Source organism: Triticum urartu, chromosome 7, assembly GCF_003073215.2.
Source record: "Triticum urartu cultivar G1812 chromosome 7, Tu2.1, whole genome shotgun sequence".
Lineage (NCBI taxonomy): Eukaryota > Viridiplantae > Streptophyta > Magnoliopsida > Poales > Poaceae > Triticum > Triticum urartu.
The window spans coordinates 92,736,113-92,757,929 of record NC_053028.1 but is presented as its reverse complement, the minus strand read 5'-3'; the positions used below and the strand labels follow the sequence as shown (position 1 = coordinate 92,757,929).

The window sequence follows — 21,817 nt, the reverse complement described above, 5'->3', positions numbered from 1 at the left end:
GTTCTTGATTCCTTGTAAGGGAGATATTCCTCACACCTTTCCTCTTAAGCCGGCCTACCATAACGTAAGCCGGCCTACTGGGCCTTGAGCCTCCTGGGCCCCCGGGTCTTGTCGCTCCTCTGATCTGCTTGCCAGGTCACCATAAATCGCAGGGATCGGGCGGGTCACTTAGTTTGTCGTCCAGTCAGGGCGGGTCATTAGTGAGTCACCAAGTCCGGCTGGGTTATACATCCAGCCGGGTCATACCGTGGGGTATATCCCCGACAGGTCCCGAGGTGGCGGAGCGGAGAGCTCGACACACCGAAGTGGTGACATAGCACGGTCAATGCAGACCTGCAGAATGATGCCGAAGTCCCCGGATCATTTTCCTGTGCACAAAAAATAGTGCAAATCGGAGATACTAGTAATAATAATAATTAAAAAATCGTTGCATAATAAATAATTTATGCTAAGTGAGTAATAAAAGAAATATGACCTGGCGCCGAAGTCAATGTCGATGCAGGGCTTTGGCTTGATGCAGTAAAGGCATGGCAAAGTCTGAATTCACAGGCAGGTCGGTCCGAGTTTCGGATGCGGCATTCGTCGAACTATATACGGAAACTGACCGAACCACAACGCGACCGTCGTTAATGCGGCCATCATTTGATAGACCTGTGTACAGATGATGGACAAACCATAGTAATAATTCCTTGGAAAAATAAACCCAAACAAGCAAAATAAATACTAGGATTAATAGCACCTGATTTATTTGTTGTAGCAATCCGAAGAAAGATGATTCCCAAAATTGGGACTCGATCCGCACACCCATTGCCTGATGGGCAATAAAGCGACGGTATGGCAATGCTGGCCAAGGTTGGCTCGCTGAGGCAAAGCCCTCAGTCCAGCTATCATGACGGTGTTGGTCGGCTAGTGACGCCGAAGTCTCCGGAGTAGGTTGATGAAGAGATGGCGAAGCCCCCGGTCCAGCCGAGATATCGAAGCCTCGATGTCAGCCGATGAGTCGAAGTAGGTCGGCATGATGGACACCAGCTTGAAGAAGCAATAGTGCGGCCCTGCCGATGCAGGTCATGACGTGGTCGATGCCGGCTTGATGAAGCGACCGTGCGGCGATGCCGGTATGCCCGCTCCGTGTAATCCGTGGGGCAGCGATGTTGGTGATGATTTATCCTTCGCGATGCCGGACTCTTGTTCGGCTTGCCGAGATGATGATCCGAAGAAGTTGAGCTCGGCTCAATGAAGTGACGACGTGTCTAGCACATGTCGGCAACCATGGAGCAATATTGCCGGACTGGTTTGACACCAGCATGATGTTGAAGATCATGTTCAAAAGATCTTAAAGTTGGTGGGATGTGTTCGGAAACAAAACACAGTACCCCATACAAAATTTCCTTCAAAAAGGATGTCCGAAATCCCGTTCATAAAAAAGACGAACTCGGGTCAGATTCGTTTTCGTGCAGAAAACAGATCCGAAAAGTGATGCACTAATCGGAAGGTTCCCGGAGTTTGGACGGTCGGATCGAGCTGAAATTTTGGGAGGTGGTAGATATAGGAATTACGCAGCCGATCAACGGTTGGATCTTCCAAAGTACGTACGAGCTAGAAGCTGGACACCACGCCCTAAACTCGTCCAGATTCCCGTCCAGATTTGACAGGGCTCCGGTATATCGTGGATTGCCAGAGATTTCTTCATCGGAACTCGACGAAATTTTCCTGGGTTGTTGTAGACTCAATTCCGCACAATTCCACCAAAGGGATCGTCAAAGCGATGCTCTAAGAGGTGATGGCAGCGGATACAAGTTTGCTGTTCGGAAAAACAGCACGGTCGCCCGAGGGCAATGTTGACGTTGAGCCCCCGAGCTCCATGGATGATTCCTCCATGATCTTGATAGAGATCGGAGTTGATATTGACGAAGGCCCTCGTCCGAACATGATGATCGGAGATGAAGCACGGTCCTCAATCGAGACAAGGTGACCAATCGAGCCGGCGAAAGATGCCGGTCTCGCAGTTGACCTGCAGACGAGCCATCGATCCTTTTGCCGATCACACAACGGAACTCTTAATGAAAGCACCAATGTCGGTGTCAAAACCAGCGGATCTCGGGTAGGGGGTCCCGAACTGTGCATCTAGGCTGATGGTAACAGGAGGCAGGGACACGAAGTTTTACCCAGGTTCGGGCCCTCTTGATGGAGGTAAAACCCTATGTCCTGCTTGATTAATATTGATGATATGGGTAGTACAAGAGTAGATCTACCACGAGATCAGAGAGGCTAAACCCTAGAAGCTAGCCTATGGTATGATTGTGTGTTGTCCTACGGACTAAAACCCTCCGGTTTATATAAATGCACCAGAGGCCCAGGATAACAAGAGCCCTAGCCGAATGCGCCGGTGGGGAGGAGTCCTTGTCTTGATCACCAAGTCTTGTAGAATCTTTCATGTATGCGGCAGATGTTCGAACTAGCCCATGAGTATACGGCCATGGGGGTCCTCGGTCCAATCTAACAGATCGGGAGATGACGTGGTGAGTACCCCCTAGTCCAGGACACCGTCAGCACTGCTACAGACTTCGTTGGTGAGATGGTTAGGATGGGGGGGAGCACGTGCCTGAAGACTACTATCAAATTTGCCCATGCCATGGTTAAGGTGTTTGGACCAGAGTATCTCAAAGAACCAAATGCGTAGGACATGGAGAACTTTTTGGCTATTGGAGAGTCAAGAGGGTTTCCAGGAATGCTCGGATCAATTGATTGAATGCATTGGCAATGGAAAAACTTCCCCAAAGGTCTGCGGGGAGTGTAACAAGGTCACACCAGAGAGGCCACCATCATACTAGAAGCGGTGGCATCACATGACTTATGAATTTGGCATGCTTTATTTGACATGCCCGATTCTCACAACGACATCAACGTGCTTCAACGATCTCCGGTGTTCAGGAGGCTTTACAATGGGGAATCACCACCATGCAACTACACTGTCAACGGCCGGGACTACAACATGGGGTACTATCTTGCCGATGGTATCTATCCTCAGTAGGCGGCGTTTGTGAAGACCATATCCGAGCCACGTGGCAATAAACAAAGCCACTTTGCAACAATGCAGGAAGTGGCTAGGAAAGACGTGGAGAGGCCATTTGGTGTGCTTCAGGCTCATTGAGGAATTGTGCGGAGCGCTGCAATGATGTGAGAATCGGAAACTTTGTAGCAGCTGATGACATGTTGTGTTATTCTGCACAATATAATTATCGAGGATGAGGGTGATGGTATAGCCCAAACCCATGATTTCGAGGCACTCGGAGAACAAGTTGAAATTCTAGAAGATCAAGATGCGGCTCAGCTTATGAATTTTCTGCAAATGGATCAGAATCTTCGAGATCAATAGGTGCACACGCATCTACTCAATGATCTTGTGGAGCACATGTGGATCCACAATGGCAACCTAGGAGGAAATGCTTGAGTTTGACATTTTAAATAAATTTTATGTAAACGCTATGTATGCTTGATACCAACAATAGATATTTATGTGCGACATTGTGTTGCATGATCGACGTGGATGTATTTGCATGGATTTAAGAGTCCGGATTTGAGATATGTGGATGCCCGGAACGAAATATAAGGGCCCGTCCGGATGCGCCCATGGGCGTGCCCGGGCGTGTCGGGTGCTTGAGGGGCCGGATTTGCCAAGTCCAACTCTAGATGCTCTTATCGGTTGCCATCGAGGATGTAGATGACCTCATAGCCAATCTCGATTACACGCTTAGGTCCGGTCCAGAGTAGAGCACACAACATCTGGTCTATGGCACACAGGGTTCCAGTTCATCGAGTTGTAGATGTGATATGTATTGGCGATCAACAATAATAAACTTCTGCATGCGTATTTTTCTGAAACGATGAGCCTGCGGTTGAATTTGTTGTTTGTCACAGGCATCAAGACAAAAACCCTAAGCCACTGCTTCAAGGGTCCAGAGCATGATTTTGGGCCTCAAACTTCAGCCACCACTTCCAGTTGCTTTGCTATTCGTTCTTTTCAGGGGAAGCATGTCAAGCCAGGACTACCCCGCGGCTCAGGCTGGCAAGAATCAAGAGGAGGCTGCTGCGTCCGAGGATAGCAGCGGTCTATACGGGCTGCGGATGGTGGCGCCTCCCTCACAGGGCGTGGTGAGCAATGACCCGATGGCTGCCACTGACTCGTCTCTGCCGACAAAAGGGAAGGGCGTCGTGGGGGGGCTGATTCTGGGGGGGGGGGCGGGGGGGCGGCTAATTCTGGCTTCGCCGAAGGCCTCCATTGGATTCACTGCCACGACTACATCGCCCCTACCCTCTGTAGGAATAACAAGACCAAGTTGCGCTCTCCGACAATGTTCAACGACAAGACGATCGTCATCGACATGGAGGCGGCCTTGCAGGCGGTGGCGGACAAGCTGGTGGTGGGTCGGGTACTCTCGCCATACCCGGCCGACCCCCAGGCCGTTGTCAACGAGCTGAAAGGGCCATGGAGACTCCGCGGTGAGGCGGTGGCCCAGCGAGTCAAAAGTGAAGATAGGCGTTTCAGCGTCACCTTTTCGGAGGAAGGTGACTGGCGTCATGTGCTGCAAGCTAGACCGTGGCACTACAGGAATGACACGGTCCTGCTCACAGCGTTTGATGGCAGCAGTTACCCTATGGATGTTCCCCTTGATTCTTTCAGAATTTAGGTGCAAATCCATGGGTTGCCGGTTCCGATCAAGACCATGGAAATGGGATGGACCCTTGGCGAGAAGCTCGGCACCGTCATTACGGTGTAACACAAGAACAAGAAGATCATCAATTAGTACATTCGCGTCCGCGTCGAGCATCAGGTGGACAAGCCAGTGAGGAAGTTCATCGACACAACCGACGTTGGAGGCACTAACAAGATATACTTTCCTGTTAAGTATGAAAAATTGCCTAATTTTTGTTTGTGTTGTGGTGTCGTGGGGCACACTACAGTCAAGTTCTGTGGTGTCACTACTGAGCTTCGAGAGAAGAACTTCTCGATCGACCTCAAGGCTTCTGCTCACCCGAAGAACATGCACACTTTGCGGCTTCGACCGGGCGACTCCTCGAGTACGGAGGCCTGTCAGTGGCCCCTGGAGATGAGGAGGTGGCGGGCAGGTCCAAGCTGCCAGAGAAGGAGATCAAGGCGGTGACCAAGGATGTCTAGAAGCTCACGGTCGAGGCGGCGATGGGGGCTGAAGGTTCCCAGGATGAGGACCCCTCTCCCAATGATGTTGAGATAGTCATCGCGTGTGGCCGAGCGGACGGGTCAGATCAGGTTGCTGTAGGGGTCAATGGGGACGCTCCCTCCATCATCTTGAGTGCTCCCGTGACCCCTGCTGTTGTTGCCACCACTTCTGGGGAGCAACCCAAAGGAGCTGTGGATTGTGTCCCCTCAGCCCGCCAGGGTAACATGATGGAAGTATAGGGTACCATGGGCTCCATCAACATGTACGCCCATGCTAAAGGGGAGGTTGCTGACCCAAGCAAGGTAACTGAATCTATTCGAGGCCGATGGAAGAGAGTTTATAGAGATGAGCAGGTGGAGCGGGCTGCTGTCCAAGGCGTGTGCACCAAGCATGTGGAGTTTGGGGTCCCAACACCCCCAAATAGCGGCAGTGACATGTCCAGCCGCAAGGGTGCCTTTGCAGCCATCCTGGAGAGCACGGAAGGTAGTAAGAGGAGTCATCCTGATGATCAAAATTTAGTGTTTAGCATGGATAGCACTAGTTCAGAGAGTATAGAGTATAAGAGTGCAAATGATATAAGTGTTTCTTGTAAAAGAGTCTGTACTGAGAGGGTTGAGGCTGTAGTAGGGCTAGATGGATCCATTGTTCATGTAGCACAGGAGAGAGAGTGGAGAGAGGAGGGGGGTTAAGGATAAAAGGATGGGAATCAGTGGGAGAGGAGAAAGAGGATGGGGAGGAAAAAAAGGAAGCTACCGGCCTTGGGGCTGCTGGTGACCTGACGGGGGTGGATGACACCTGTCAGGAGCCATGAAAATATTGAGTTGGAACTGTCGAGGCTTGGGTCAACCTCGTACAATTCAAGAGTTGGTGTGCTTCTCAAAGATGCACAGACCCAATATTATCTTTTTATCTGAAACAAGAAAGAATAAAGAGTATGTTGAGAGCTTGCGCTATAGGTTGGGTATGAATAATGTTTTTACTATTTCTGGCCATGGTAAAGGTGGTGGACTAGCTTTGTTTTGAGATGAGGCATACTCTTGTGAGCTGAACAAATGTGGTGACCACTTTATTGATTTGTACGTCGACAAGGGAGAGGGAACAAAGTGGAGGTGCACCTTCATTTATGGTGAGCCTAAGGCGAGTGAAAGGTATGTTATGTGGGATCTCTTGAGACGGATTAAACCTCTTGGTGTTGGAGCTTGGTTTATGGTGGGGGATTTTAACGAAGCTATGTGGCAAGATGAGCACTTCTCTCGTCATAAAGAGGTCTACTAGACTAATGGCCAATTTTCGTGAAGTTTTGTCTGATTGCAATTTATATGACTTGGGTTACCATGGTGTGCCTTGGACATATAATAACAAAGATGGAAACAAGAATGTTAAGGTGCGTCTTGATCGTGCAGTGGCATGCCCGCTTTGGTCTTCAATGTTCCCTCGATGTAAGGTATCCCATATTATAAGCTCCAGGTCTGATCACTGTCCCATTTTTGTTGAGGTATTGGGTACTCATCAGGTGGGTAGATTTGTTAATCAGTTGAAATATGAATCTTATTGGGAGTGGCAAGGTGCAGCTTTGGATGACCTGATTAGTGCTGGTTGGAATAGAGAGTCTAATATTAATGATCTTGAAGATATTGCAAATAAGTTAGACAAATTAATGGAATTTCTTCATGCGTGGAGTAGGGTTATAACACCCCGGACACACCCGCCGGTGGTCGTTACTCCTGGCAGGATCTAGACTGGCCCTACGTATCAATACTAGTCTTTTATGTACACTTTGTCATCACTCATGCGCACCCGGGAGCAACTTCCCGATCGGTCACCCATCCTGAAACTGCTCCAAGCTGAGCACGCCTAACTTTGGAGTTCTGTCCGAATGGGCTCCCGGAAAAGAAGGAATTCCTTATTGGTATGAGTAGTCTATCATCCCTAATAAGCCAGGCTATGACATACACCCCCACTCAAAGGAACCGACGTCCTCATCGGGCCACAGGAATGTTCCCTCTTGGCACATATGTCTGTACTTCTAGTCCGGCACATGTGCCATGCTGTGTGCCACGACGGGTCACAAACGTCATGCACAGCATGACCGCGCACCTGTCCGCAAACATCCGTGTAACCGCGAGGGCCGGCTCTGATACCAACTTATAACGCTCCGGACACACCCACCGGTGGTCGTTACTCCTGGCGGGATCTAGACTGGCCCCACAGATCAATACTAGTCTTTTCTGCACACTTTGTCCTCACTCGTGCGCACCCGGGAGCAACTTCTCGGGCGGTCACCTATCCCGAAACTACTCCAAGCTGAGCACGCTTAACTTTGGAGCTCTGTCCGAATGGGCTCCCAGAAAAGAAGGAATTTCTTATTGGTATGAGTAGTCTATCATCCATAATAAGCCAGGCTATGGCAAGGGTTCATATTGGTTATTTACCAAAGAAACTAGAGTGGGCTCGTAAAAGACTAAATGTGTTGTTTAGTAGGAATTATCATTCTGTAGTGATGGAAAGGAAGAAAATTCTTGAAGAGATGGATGAGCTTCTTATAAAGAAAGCGATGCTATGGAAGCAAAGATCTCATTTGGATAAGATAAGAGGAGGAGACCATAATACTAATTATTTTTAGAGAAGGGCTTCATGGAGAGCAAAGAAAAATTATATTGCGGCACTAAAGAAGGATGATGGGTGTCTCATGGAAAATCTGGAGGAAATGAAAGGTATAACAAACTCGTTCTTTAAAAAACTTTATTTTGTTGACGACTCCGTTGACCCCTCCCATATTATTTCGTTGGTCAAACCCGTTGTCTCTGATGATATGAATGATGAGCTTTGCAAACCGTTTTCGGAACAAGAGATTAGTGATGCGCTTTTTCAAATGGGACCGTTAAAAGCTCCGGGTCCGGATGGTTTTCCTGCAAGGTTTTTCCAACAGAATTGGGGTTTGATCAAAGAGGATATTGTTAAAGCTGTCCAACAGTTTTTAAATTCTGGAATTATGCCAAAGGGGATTAATAACACAACTATTGTTCTCATCCCAAAAGTTAAGAATCCTTAGTCTATTAAAGAGTTCAGGCCGATCAGTTTGTGCAATGTTATCTATAAGATTATTTCCAAATGCCTTGTTAATAGACTGCGACCGCTCCTTGATGGTATGATTTCGCCTACTCAAAGTGCATTTATTCCGGGAAGGTTAATTTCTGACAATGCTCTCATAGCTTTTGAATGTATGCATTCGTTAAGTATGCTGAAAGATTTCAGAGGGGAATTTTGCGCATATAAGTTGGCCTTGGCGAAAGTCTTTGATCGGGTGAACTTGCGTTTCTTACAATGTATGATGGGGCTTTGGGTTTTGCACCGACGTGGATAAATTGGATTATGGCATGTGTTACATCGGTGAAATTTGCGGTGCGGTTCAATGGACAATTGTTGGAGACGTTTTCACCTACTCGGGGGCTCAGGCAGGGAGATCCTTTATCCGCGTATTTGTTCCTATTTGTTGCCGAGGCACTTTCTTTACTGCTTAAAGATGCTTCTACTAGGGGAATTCTTCGGGAGTTTCATTTGAACAGACAAGCTCCAGGTATTTTGCACTTGTTGTTTGTAGACGATAGTATGTTATTTTTCAAAGGCTCCATTGATCAAGCAGTTGTCATTACAGATATTTTGACGGAGTATGAGAAAGGGACTAGGCATTTATTAAGTCCTGATAAGTGTTCCATGATGTTTGGGAAAAAGTGTAGTTTGGAGAATCAAGTGGCTATAATGGTAATCTTAAAAATTACGGTCGATGGGTTCGAAGATAAATATCTTCGACTTCCGGTTCCTGAGGGAAGAATGAAAGCTGGTAAGTTTCAATCTACTAAAGAAAAGGTTCTGAAAAGGCTCTCTGACTAGATAGAGAAATACGCTTCTTATGGGTGAAAGAAGACTTAATAAAATCAGTTATTCAAGATCTACCTGTGTATGCTATGGGTATTTTTAAGTTCTCGGCTTCCCTTTGTGAGGAGTTAACCCAGATTATCAGGAATTTTTGGTGGGGAGATGAGGAGGATCAAAGAAAAACACATTGGTTAGCATGGGACAAATTAACAAGGTCTAAAGGTAAGGGGGTATGGGATTCCGGGATCTCAGATTATTTAACCAAGCTCTCTTAGCCAAACAAGTGTGGAGGTTATTGGTTTATCCGGATTCGTTGTGTGCTAAGCTGATGAAGGCAAAGTATTACTCTCAGGGACATATTCTTGATACAATGTTTCCTCAGTCTGCATCATTCACTTGGCAAGGTATTATGCATGGTCTGGAATTACTTAAGAATGGTGTCATTTGGCGGGTGGGTGATGGATCTAGCATTAATATTTGGAGGGATAATTGGTTATCCAGGAGCACTGGCCTTACAATTTCAACTAAAAGGCATAATACTAGATTGAGATGGGTCTCTAATTTGTTCTTGAGCGGGAGAAAGGTATGGGATGAAAATTTGATTAAGTACCTTTTCTATCCCCATGATGCAGAGGAGATTCTTAAGATTTGTATTCATGCTTATGGGGATGGGGATTTTATTGCGTGGCACTATGAGAAGAACGGTATATTTTCTGTTAAAAGTGCGTACAATTTAGCGCTTAAGTTGAAGGATAGTCAAGATAAATTGGGTCAATCTAGTGGAGATCCATGTGGAGAAAGAAGGCTCTGGAATTTAATTTGGAAGGCTAATATCCTTCAGAAGATAAGGATTTTTTTTCCTGGAGGGCCGCAACCAATAGCTTGGCAGTCCAGACCAAGAGAGTTAAGCACCATCAGATTACTTCAGGTATGTGCTCTATTTGTGGAGTAGAAGATGAAAGCACTTTTCATGCCCTCGTTACTTGTTCTAACGCTCGTGCTCTGCGACTGGCCTTGAGAGAATTGTGGAATATTCCTAATGAAGAGTGGTTCAAATTCTCGGGGCCAGATTGGCGGTTGATTCTGTTGGATCATTTGAGCCTGCAACAGCGAGAGCAAGTTTTGTTTCTTTTCTGGCGAGCATGGTACTTGAGAAATGATTTAATTTTTGAAAAAGGGTAGGAATCCATTGCTGCTTCTGCAATTTTTGTGGTAAACTATTGGTCTTCTTTTACGTCCTGCCACGACACTGTCGAGGTTGTTCCTAGTAACAGAAGTAAAGGAAAAATGGAAGATGCTACACTAGTTTTCGCAACATCACAACAACAGGTCGGATGGAAACCTCCACCAGATGATTATATCAAGATCAATGCCGATGCCAGCTATGTGGAGAGTATTAATGCGGCCAGAGTGGGGGTGGTTGTTAGAAACTCATCTGGCGAAGTTATTATATCTTCGTGGGACTTTCTAGGTTAGTGCTACAGCGTGAATGAAGCTGAGCTGCGTGCTTGCCTGGCAGGCCTTTATATAGGGTATTACTCTTCATCAGTCCATTATTTTGGAGACTGATTGTGCTTTTGTCTGTTCTTTCCTTGCAAATGAGAATCTTGATAGGCCCTCGCTCGTTGATCTGAAGAAAGAAGTCTTGAGCATATCGAAGATGCTTAAGAAGTTTAAAATTGCGAAAATTAATCGGAACGCCAATAAGGTGGCTCATGAAATTGCGAGGTTTAGCTTTATAAGTAAATCTGTGGGATTCTTTTTAATAGCGTTCCGCCCTGTGTGGCGAATTTCGTAATGAACGATTGTAATAACATTATTAATTAATTAATGTATGGGGGTTTTTCAAAAAAAACCCAAGCCAACTGATAAGTAGGTCAGTCAGGGCCTAGGGGGGCATATATACTTCATTGTTTTCGTGAGTATATTATGAACAATAATGTGAGTATATATGGGTAGATTGTTTTTCCTTTTGTAAGATTTGATTGCTTTCATTTTTGTGAGTATTTACTTGTACTCCTCTCTGGACCGTCTTAGTTTTTGTGAACAATTTATTTGACAAAAATGCTAGTGCCTTTTTTGTGAAAATCCTTGTTTACTTACAAGTATGTTTAACTTCGCACATTGCATCAACAGAAATCTGGACTTTTAGCTACAATCTGCATTATCTTAATTAATCTCAGAATATTCCAATGTTTTGTTGACAGAAGCGTGTTTCTTTTTACCGCTATTTGATGTTTTTTTGGAAACACATTTGAGGTTTGTCATTGCATTCTTAAACCAACACGAAGGATCCCTTCAAAAGTGAGACATCCTGCTTGACGCTCGTGAGTGTCAAGTAGATGAGCCTCCAAGCGGGTATATGCGTAATAGGCCCCCAGCTCACTCTAGCAATACGCTGGCACGCTCTATCGATCAGTTTTCTTTTGTTTGTTTTTTCAGTCGGGTTTCTTCCAAAAACCAGCTGTTATGATATTTTTTAGGACTTTAAATATATAAGAACCTAGTAAAATAAATTTGAAAACTACATATTTTTTTCATCATTTATAAATAAAGGGTTCAGTATGTGTCTAAAAAACTTTAGTCTATATTTAAAAAGTTCAAGCACGTATTATAAAACTGTTCATCATATGCTAAGAAAGTTTTCAATGTATATTACAAAAATGTTCAACCTGTAAATAAAAAATGTTCAGCATATATTACAAAAATGTTCATGTATACTAAAAAAATGTTTCATTTTCAATTTGAAAAATGTTCACCATATATGAAAAAATGTTCAGTTTGTATTTTAAATAAGTTCACCGTATATTAAAAAATATTTATGTTACAGACAACTATAAAATATGAAAGTGCAAACAGAAAAACAGGAGAAAAAAAACTTGGAAGAGAAAACCCCAAAAGGAAAAAGAAACAGAAGAAACCTAGCAGCAAAACCAGAAGAAAAACTAATAATTTTTCATTTTTCATTTTATTTCTTTTTAAAGGGTAATACAAATGCCGCAAATTCATTTTTTTTCTTAGAAAACTACATTATTATTTTTTCAAGTTTTTTTCATTTATTTTTTCTTAAAGAGTACTCCCTCTGTAAAGAAATATTTAGTCCTTGCAGATGGAGTAAAATACCGAAGCCACTAATTCATTATTTCTTAGAAAATTTCATTATTTTGATGTTTTATGGATTTTATTACATTTCCTTTCTTCTTTAATGGTAATACCAATGCCACTATTTTTTTCCTTCTTAGGAGACTTTTTTTGAAACATCCACTATTATATGCTTATTCTTGTATAAAGTAGAGCAATTTCTATGTAATTTATGTGCAATTTTTTCATTACTTATTTTATTAGTTTTCATTTTCTTTCTTCTTAAAGGGCAATATCAATGCCGATAATTCATTCTTTGTTAGAAAACTTAATTATTTTTATTTTTATTTCTTTTTCTTTTTTCTTTGAGGGTAATACCAACATTACTAATTCATTTCTTCTTAGAAAACTTTATTTTAATTACTTATGCTATTATATGCTTATTCCTGCACATTATAAAAGGTGTAATTTCTGTTTAAATGGTGTGCAATTTTTTTATTTTAATTTGTTTTTGGATTTCTTTCTTCCTAAGGGTTACTTTTGTTTTTTTTTGTATGATGGGTATTGCGTGCATGTAAATCCTTTGGGTTCCTAGCGAGATGAAAGCAAGTGAATCGCTGAGAGGATTTTAGTACCTTTTTTAGCCAAAGAACTTTTATACTCGCTCCGATCCCTATTACTTGTCATTCAAACTAGTATATCTAGGCGTATTTAAGTGATAGATACATCCGTTTGAGCGATAAGTAATATGGATCGAACGGAGTAGCTTTTGTAGTGGTATAAGAACTTTTGTAGCTTGGCATTGTGCATAATCTCTAGCAGCCTAGCACTAGTTGTGCTTGGTGTTTGGCCCAGACTGTTAAAAATAAAACTTAACCTACCGTTTCATTTCATGGACCAAGGGAAAAGGCCTAGGAGGCCCATGTAAGGCCACTCTTCGTCGTTTTCTTTTCCATTCGGCTACGATTCCCAAGCTCTTCGTAATGCGGAAATTGACAAAGGTAGAAATCGAGAAAAACATCAAGTGTTGATGGTAGACAAGACCACTAGTTTCAAGAAAAGGGCAGAGGGAAGAAGGGGAACTTCAAGAAGAACAGCAAGCAAGTTGCTGCTCAAGTGAAGAAGCCCAAGTCTGGTCCTAAGCCTGAGACTAAGTGTTTCTACTGCAAAGGGACTGGTCACTGGAAGCGGAACTACCCCAAGTGATTGGCAGATAAGAAGGATGGCAAAGTGAACATAAGTATATTTGATATACATGTTATTGATGTGTACTTTACTAGTGTTTATAGCAACCCCTCAGTATTTGATACTAGTTCAGTTGCTAAGATTAGTAACTCGAAACAGGAGTTGCAGAATAAACAGAGACTAGTTAAGGGTGAAGTGACGATGTGTGTTGGAAGTGGTTCCAAGATTGATATGATCATCATCGCACACTCCCTATACTTTCACGATTAGTGTTGAACCTGAATAAGTGTTATTTGGTGTTTGCGTTGAGCATGAATATGATTTGATCATGTTTATTGCAATACGGTTATTCATTTAAAGTTAGAGAATAATTGTTGTTCTGTTTACATGAATAAAACCTTATATGGTTACACACCCAATGAAAATAGTTCGTTGGATCTCGATCGTAGTGATACACATAATCATAATATTGAAACCAAAAGATGCAAAGTTAATAATGATAGTGCAACTTATTTTGTGAAACTTTGCCCAGTCATGCTCACCGACTCTATGTGACGATGTAGGAAGCATGAAGTCGCTCATAAGCTTGCCTTGCTTCGTGTCGGACGCAAGCATCCCTTCCTCGGTGAGGGAGGAGCATGAATTAACTGATGATGTAGTCCAGATATCGATTGGCATCGAGGACATAGACGACCTCATAGCCGACCTCGATTACACACGGTCAGTCCGGTCCAGAGTAGAGCACACAACATCTGGTCTATGGCGCTCGGGGTTCCGTCTATCAAGTTGTAGATGCGATATGTATTGGCGATTCATTTGATCACTACAACAAAAACGAGTGAATTGCAGAAAATATCTACATTGAAGGCTAAGGTTGCAGAAATCATATTTCTACGGTTTTGTGCCAAAAAACACAAATTCCGAGACTATTTTTTGCAAAAAACACTAGTCACCCATTTAGGCCGTTTTGAGTACAATTATGACAGGTGGGTCCCGCTGAACAGGATGACATGGCAAAGAAAAAAAGCAATTACATCCCGATACAACTTATTTTGCAAAAGGGCCCCTGAATAATAAGCAATCGGGTCCTTGGTCACTTCATCTTCCCCCGATCCGATGGTGGACGACGGCGGGCACTCCCTCCCCGTGCGTGTCGCCGCAGCTGCTGATTGCTCTGGCGGCGGGGCATAGGGGAGCTCCGGCGTGGTCGAGGACGGGCTGCAGAATGGCGTGGATACGGCGGCGTTGTCGGTTAGAACGGCGGAGCAATGGAGCTCCGGAGGCGGCGGCTTGAGCATCGGGCGGCCCTGGATGAGCTTGACGGCGTGGTTCCTGCTGGCGGCGGCACACATCAGAAAGATTTGGCTCGTCGGAGGGATAGACTGGAGAGATATGGAGGGCACCCGCGGCAGCGGAGCTCATCATCAAGCATATGGACCGCACCTCCATGCCCACAGTTTGTGGATTTGGCTCGTCGACGCGCAGCTGCGGCCGCGGCGAGGCGCCCTCCCTCACCACGCCTACGCGGGCCGCCGTCGCGCCTCCTCTTCACCTCGCCGGCGCCGATGTAGGTGAGCAGCAAGGGGAGGCCGAGGCCGGGGCGCAAGAGGTCGAGTCCAGGGAGCGGGAGGAAGCTGGAGGCGTGGGAGAGAGGAGGGGGAGGAGCGTCCTGGAGCCGTCGTCCATTGCGAACTCGCCGGCCGAGAACTCGTGCGCACGGCTGGGCGCTGGGGAGAGGAAGGACGACTCACACCTTATCCTCTCTTTTTTTTTTAACAGCACCACCTTATCCTCTTTGGCCTTTTACAGTTTAGTCTATCCCTTTCTGTCTATTTATGATCTGTTATGTTATGCCACGTCACACTGTTCAGTGGGACCCGCCTGCCATAATCATGGTCAAAATGGCCTAAGCGGGCGACTAGTGTTTTTTGCAAAAAAAAAGGCTAGGAATTAGTGGTTTTTGGCACAAAACCGTAGAATTGTGATTTCTGCGACCCTAGCCTTCAATGTCGATGTTTTCTGCAATTCACTTCAACAAAAACAATACAATAAACTTCTGCATGTGTATTTTCTGGAATGATGAGCACGCGGTTGTATTTGTTGTTCGTCACAGGCATCGAGAAAAATCCTGAGCCAATTGACAAGTACCAACATGCATAAACTTCACGGCATCGGAAGTTGGTTCTGCCCATGTTTGCTTTGGCTGTGATTGTGACGGCTTCAAGCACAGGTAGGAGGGGAAGTGACACGGCCATTGATTGGGAGCAAGGAAGTGTAGCTTGTTCGTCGGATCGGTCCATGTAGACGTTTGTGCATTTTGTATATGGCGTTTTTTTGTATGTGCATCAGGGTAAAGATTGGATTATTCAATGGACATTTGGTGCGATGATGTGACGATTCTTTGTAGTGCAATGGATGGAAGAACTGTGTTGTTCTTGTGCCTCGCGTTCTCTGTGAACCGACTGACTTTTCTTGTTCTCGATGAAATCGCGAAAGAATATGTTGATGCATTTTAATTTGTAGATTTTTGCTGGCAGCCACTTATCTGATTTTCAGTTCGCCGCAGTTGATTTCTCTTAATAGATTGTTTTTCCTTCTGTAAGATTGGATTGCTTTTGTTATTGTGAGTAGTTACTAGTACTCTGGACCGCCTTAGTTTTTGCGAACAATTTATTTCACAACAATGCTAGTGCCTTTTGTGTTTTTGGCTCTTTGCAACTCACAACTGTATTTTCATATAATGCTTAATAAAAGATAGTTTGATACATTATAGTGAAAAATACATGATCATTGTCCAATAGAAAGCTCCACTTAACAAAGACTTTACAACTAAAACATGACAAAACAATAACATAATAATAATAATAATAATAATAATAATAAGAGCAAGTCCTACGAAAGCCTTAATTTACATATCCTTAATTGAATTGATCTATATCTATTTGCGCGTGACGACCGACACATAAGTAAGCTCAACGGATCCATGAACAATCTGCCACCTTTCCTCTCCACCACCTCGGTCGGCCTCACGCTCTTGGGTCCTCTCATCTCCTCGATTATTTTTCCGTCAACATCGATCCTCAGGGCAAGCAGGTGGCTATCGACGCCAAAGGGGAGCTCGTCCTTCTCACGGTGTAGCGCCACCCAGTATCCTCCTTTCTTATCAGGCCTCACATTGTCTGGATATCCCGGGAGGTCGGCAAATAGCTCCATCGTGCCCGCCTTGGAGCCCTTGATCCAGTATCGTAGCAGCTTACACGGCCCAGTCGATGAGATGATTAAATGTGTTCGATCAGCACTGATGGCGAGGCCGTTGGGGTAAGTGATGTCAGCTTGGAGCACAACGGCCTTTCCTGTCCGTGGGTCATACCTCAATAGCCGACCCGTCGAGTCTCCGGTTCTTGTGACCATCTCATGTTGTGACCTATTGTAGTTCCTGGAGCTGTCCGTGAAGTAGACCTCGCCGGTTACCTGGTCGATGTCCACCCCGTTGGTGAAGCGGAGAGGCACGCCATCAACCTCCGTGACAAGCACAGTCGCCTCCCCGCCACCCGGCGCAACCCGCATGAGTCCCTTGTAGGCATCGGCCACGTAGAGGTACCCGGACTTGAGGTGGAACCGCAGACCGAGCGGCCGGCCGCAGTGGCCCTCGGTGGCAGTCTCCGGGCGAAGGAGAGACGCCGTGCACGCCTCGCTGCTGTAGTCGGGGTTATAGGTGTACGTCGACCAGCCGAGCTTGTGGCCGTTCCACTTCAGGACGCGGCCGTCTGACACGCCGCTGTACGGGCCGTTCCCTTTGGCGTCGAAGGTGACGCTCTCAGGGCCGCGCAGCAGTCCGTGTCGCAGCGGCAGGTGGCGCGTCCGCGTGGCATCGATGCTGGGGACCGTGGCGGCGGCGGCGGTGATAGGCAAGAAGAGCACGAGCAGCACGGCTAGCGTGATCGTCGCCGCGGCGAGATCCCTCCTGCCGCTCGCCATGTCGACTTGCCCTCGTTGGCGATGGTGTTCGACGACCCCGTGTTCCGCTGGACTGTTTCTGATGGATTGGTGTTCGTGTTGCCTCGATGGATTGATTGATGCCCTGGTCCGTTTGGTGCCTCTCTTCTTATAGCGTAGCGATGGAGTGTCCGAGTGCCTGCATTAGTCGGCCTGCCTTCTCCGTGTCAACAACTGACGGCTTGAGCCCGAGTCCATATTCTTGTCGTCCAGCAATTCCGATTTCTTTTTTGACCAATTTGAATTGTATTCCCTTTTTCTTATATACTCCCTCCGAAGTACGTATTGAAATACATATAGTCTGTATAATTTTTTTTAGAGATTTTAGTATGGAATATAAGTCATTTTCGGTTACTCATGTTATAGTTGGGATGCTAATGTCCTGGCTCATCAGTGACAAGTTTTCAAGTGGACAAGCATGTCTCTCCCTCACAAAAAAAAAAAAGAAGAAGAAGAAGAAAACCATGTCTCCGCAGGAGATTGGATAGGGCCCACCAGAGAAGTCGTACGACCAATCAAATTGATAAACACTAGGACTAGAAAAAAATGTCAAGATATAGAAGGCAAGTTTTGCAAACCAAGGAGAAAGTTCTGTTCGGTCAATTTATTAGGCATGTTTGAGTCAGCTAGCTATACTAGTATCAAACACAATATTGGCGAATGCAAGAGCACCCTCTCACTATGTCCACGTTGGCAGAGGTGCATTGTGTGGTGCAGCGAATGGCGAGAGAGGTGCATTGTGTGTGTAATGAACATGTGTCTTTGTGTGTGTGTGTGTCTTTGTGTGTGTGTGTGTGAGAGAGAGAGCACGTGTTTTGTCCTTCCCAATTGGCCAGCCCCTTGTCTTCTCCTCACACACGCAACCTCGTCTCTTTCCGCACCCAGCACAGCCGATCTCAGCGTTGGCAGATCTGGTGAGCGTCAGGAGGAGAAGAACGAGTCTGCGAGGCGACGACCGTGGGGGGATCGACAGATCCGCCGCGTGCCCGTCCGGAGGACGGGAACACGGTGACAGGGGCTGGTTCAGCGCGCACCTCCGCCACCGAGCCTTGCATCGCCGGCCACCATCCCCTCCTCTCACACGCCGCCATTGTCAAGATAAATCGGTGCGCCCCTCCTCACCATCAAGCCGCAGGTCAGGTTCTTCCGCAGAAACCCCTTCGTGCGCTCCCTCTTTCTAGCCCGCGCCGCCTCTCTGACTCCTTCCTCCTTCCTCGCCGCCTCTCCCTCTCTTCGCCAGCAGTTCTGGCTTCTCACCATAGCCGCTGCCCCCTCCCCCTTCCCGTGTCGATCTTGGCCATACCCATCGCCGGGAAGAGCGAGGGTTGTCGCTCCTGCAACTGCTCAACCCGGAGAAGCTTGCCGTCGTAATCGACAGACCGTCTTCCTCGTATCTTCCAGGCTATTCTTGTATAGCCGGAAATTGCTCTGGCCCAACGATCCCCTCCCCATGCTATCTTTTGAAATCTTATTGGCTGATGATGTTCGTATTAAGAGAGGAGACACACCATATGTGCTCAATCAATCAAAAGAAATATTCATCCTTTCCATAAATCAGTTTCAGATGCGTAGGTGGTGTTTAGGCCAAGGTTTTCATGTGATCCATTCACTCTGCTTTAACTTGAAGAACTATTTTTTGTATCAGGAGACGCGTGCTGATCCTTTAGTGAAGAACTGTGCTTTGGAATGCCAAGATATGGAAATGTCTGAAGAGTCAGGTTCAGATAAAGCTACCCAAGCCTGCTTATTTTTCATATATGGTAACTGGTGTTCCCAAGTTTTTACTCTATGTGTTCCAAAATTTTCTTTGAAGGTGCCACGAGTAAGTACAACGATGATGGCCAGATAGATGATTTTCTGCAATCAATTCAGAAAATACGGGATGAAATTGTATGTTATATGTCTTTTCTCTTATTTCAGAAAAAATTATGCTTGTTTCCTATAACTTTCTTCTAGTTGAGAATCTGATGTAAACTCTCCTATTCTCTCTTCATTTCAGCTTCGCAAGGAAAGCATACTTCAAGAACGAAGTGCTCAGTGTGATATGGACATCCAGACACTCTTGAGTGGTATTCTACCCATGTCACATTTTAAACATGGTTACATTTACAATCACGTTGTAGAACTGCTATAGTTTTGCCGTCAACACTGTCGACAAGTATTTCTGGGAGCCATATGTTTTCAAAAGTTCTGCGCTAAACTATGGTGTATCACACTTCTCATTGCGGACAAGTCGTCCACCGCACTTTGTGATGTACAAATCATCCGTCGAAACTGTGGCCAATTTTGGCAAGATGTTTTTTTTGGATTTTTTAAAATGTTTTGGCAAGAAGTTGCTTCTATATTAGTTCTGTATTTCTTGTACTTATCATGTTTTAAAAATTATGCAGAAGGAAAGATGACACCCAAAGCTGTATCAATAATAAGAAAATACAAGGAAACTTGCTCAGATATGACAAAAGTTACCAATTCATCTTGCTCTGGAGATGGTGGCCAATCTATCACTAAGAGGAAGAAATTGAAGGTGGCACTCCTCCGACAATGCAAGGTAAGAAACCTCGAGGTGAACCTATGTATTGCAATTTTAAATGCCACTAGTACCATTGACACTTGACAATGCAGGAGCTTGATGAGATCTGTCGTGGGGCCCATTGGATACTCCCAAGATACACAGTATTACCTTCAGTATCAGATGGTATGTACAAATGTTTACTTTTATCTCTTAGCTATTCTAGATAGGCAAGTATTAGGTCCTTGGACCATGGAGGCATAACAATTAGGAATATCATATGAATGGGTCCTGTGCCACGTACTTCCTGCTTCTCATTTATCGAATTTAATCCCTATAGGTACTGGTTCGTTTTGTGCATTGAGATGATAATATACATAGTGTGCTACGCTAACCATGCTTGGACAAAAAGAGTTTTCAAGGTGTCAGATCAATAGTCAGGGCTTGCTACTCTCTTGATGTCAAAGTAGCAATCCAAATAAGCCGCTTGTTTATTTATCACATGTTATGCTCCGTTGAAGTGTTAGGTTTGTTTTACATTCGATAACTGGTTATCTTAGATCAGACTGATTAGATCCCCAGTTAGCAATAACCAAAATGTATGTTTGATTGACTATCATCTGTGTGTGTTGACTTTTGAGCACTTCTTCAATGGTCCTTTTCCTATCTTTTTAGGAATGTATCACGCCAGTGTACGTTTGAGATGCCCTGATTTTGAGATGAGCCTCACTGGTGGTCTTCATCCTACCCCACATGAGGCGAAGTGCTCGGCAGCTGCCAATATGATACTGGAGCTTCACAAGAAGGCGGAAGAGCAAGAACAGGAGGGTACCTGATGCAAAATCACCTTGTTAAACTCCTGAATCTAGGAAATTGCGGGTGGATGGAACTAGTTACTTGTCATTACAACTTTGAATGCGACTTCTTGAGAAACCTAATTGTGTTGGTACCTTGTTGTTAGCTATTTTACCTTCCGGAGGTTGACTCCTTGTGTTGTTGTTGGTATTATGGTTGTTTATTAAGGTCGTGATAAACTTTAGGCTGCTATTTGAGAACTCTATGATGCTTCAGTTGCGCTGGCTATTTTATTATGGGACCCACACCGACGTGTACCGCGGGGCCATCGAGGCCCGCGCGTGCTCGACATTGGCAACGGCTTTATGGCAAGCGGTGGCGTGTTCGACGAGGCCGCCACGGCCATCCGCGACGTCTCCCGTGCGTGGAGGTGATCGGTGAGTCGGGGTGGTACTCCGCGGAGATGGCCTTCGCACTCGCGGCACACGGGCGGCGAGGTGCAGGAGTACTGGATCGACGACGGACTCTACGGCTCCCTCAACTGCGTCCTCATGGACGACTATGTGCCCTGCCCGAGGCAACTCGCCACCCCACACGCTGGCGAGGAGACGTACACATCGACTGTGTTCAGACCGACGTGTGACTCACTCGGCATGGTGGTGACGTGGTACCGGCTGCCGGAGATTCGCGTGGGGACTGGCTCGTGTTCGGTGACATGGGCGCCTACTCCATCGGCTCCGGCTCCCAGAAGTAGGAGTAGTAGTGTGTATGTATGTATGTATATATATATATATATATATATATATATATATATATATATATATATATATGGTATATATACAAGAGTTGCTTGTAGTTAAGGGCTCACATTCGTTTGTCAGCCGATGGATTACAAAAAATATATAATTGTGGATAAAGGAGGAAATGACATGATCTGAATAAAACAAACTAAGACCTAAAGACACTGATCAAGCTTAGCATCATACACAAATCCATATAGCTTTGATTTATTAAGGTGAAAACATCACAATCCGAAGAAAAAAACAATTAATTATTCACAAACCCAACTAAGAGACAACAATTACAGTATATTTCTCTTCCTCTCACATTTTTTAGACGCAAGCCCATGAAAAGTTATTTAGTACTACTTAGCTTGAGGACAGAGGGAGTATAAAAG

At 45.3% G+C, this 21,817-nt stretch overlaps 1 protein-coding gene, 1 long non-coding RNA gene and 1 pseudogene across 2 annotated transcripts; 1 reads left to right on the top strand and 2 right to left on the bottom strand.

Annotated features, from left to right (window-relative positions):
- Positions 1 to 14,201: 14,201 nt before the first annotated feature.
- LOC125520477 lies at positions 14,202 to 15,292 on the bottom strand. Its single transcript, XR_007288688.1, has 2 exons — positions 14,784 to 15,292; positions 14,202 to 14,672 (listed from the first exon to the last, which is right to left on the bottom strand). It is a non-coding gene; the product is annotated as an uncharacterized LOC125520477 (long non-coding RNA).
- Positions 15,293 to 16,278: 986 nt separating this feature from the next.
- Positions 16,279 to 17,318, bottom strand: LOC125518465 (annotated as a pseudogene).
- Positions 17,319 to 18,217: 899 nt separating this feature from the next.
- Positions 18,218 to 20,895, top strand: LOC125524791. Its single transcript, XM_048689820.1, has 7 exons — positions 18,218 to 18,442; positions 18,982 to 19,054; positions 19,150 to 19,226; positions 19,336 to 19,405; positions 19,727 to 19,884; positions 19,959 to 20,031; positions 20,521 to 20,895. Exons 2-7 carry the CDS (start codon positions 19,033 to 19,035, stop codon positions 20,679 to 20,681), a joined length of 561 nt encoding a protein of 186 aa, XP_048545777.1. The 5' UTR covers positions 18,218 to 18,442; positions 18,982 to 19,032; the 3' UTR covers positions 20,682 to 20,895.
- The last annotated feature ends 922 nt before the right edge of the window (positions 20,896 to 21,817 follow it).

Bases quoted from the DNA above. Each gene is read 5' to 3' on its own strand.
- LOC125524791 (XM_048689820.1), top strand. From the start codon at position 19,033: ATGGAAATGTCTGAAGAGTCAG. The intron at 19,055-19,149 runs GTTCAGATAAAG...TTTTCTTTGAAG, and splicing joins GGAAATGTCTGAAGAGTCAG to GTGCCACGAGTAAGTACAAC. The intron at 19,227-19,335 runs GTATGTTATATG...TCTTCATTTCAG, and splicing joins AGAAAATACGGGATGAAATT to CTTCGCAAGGAAAGCATACT.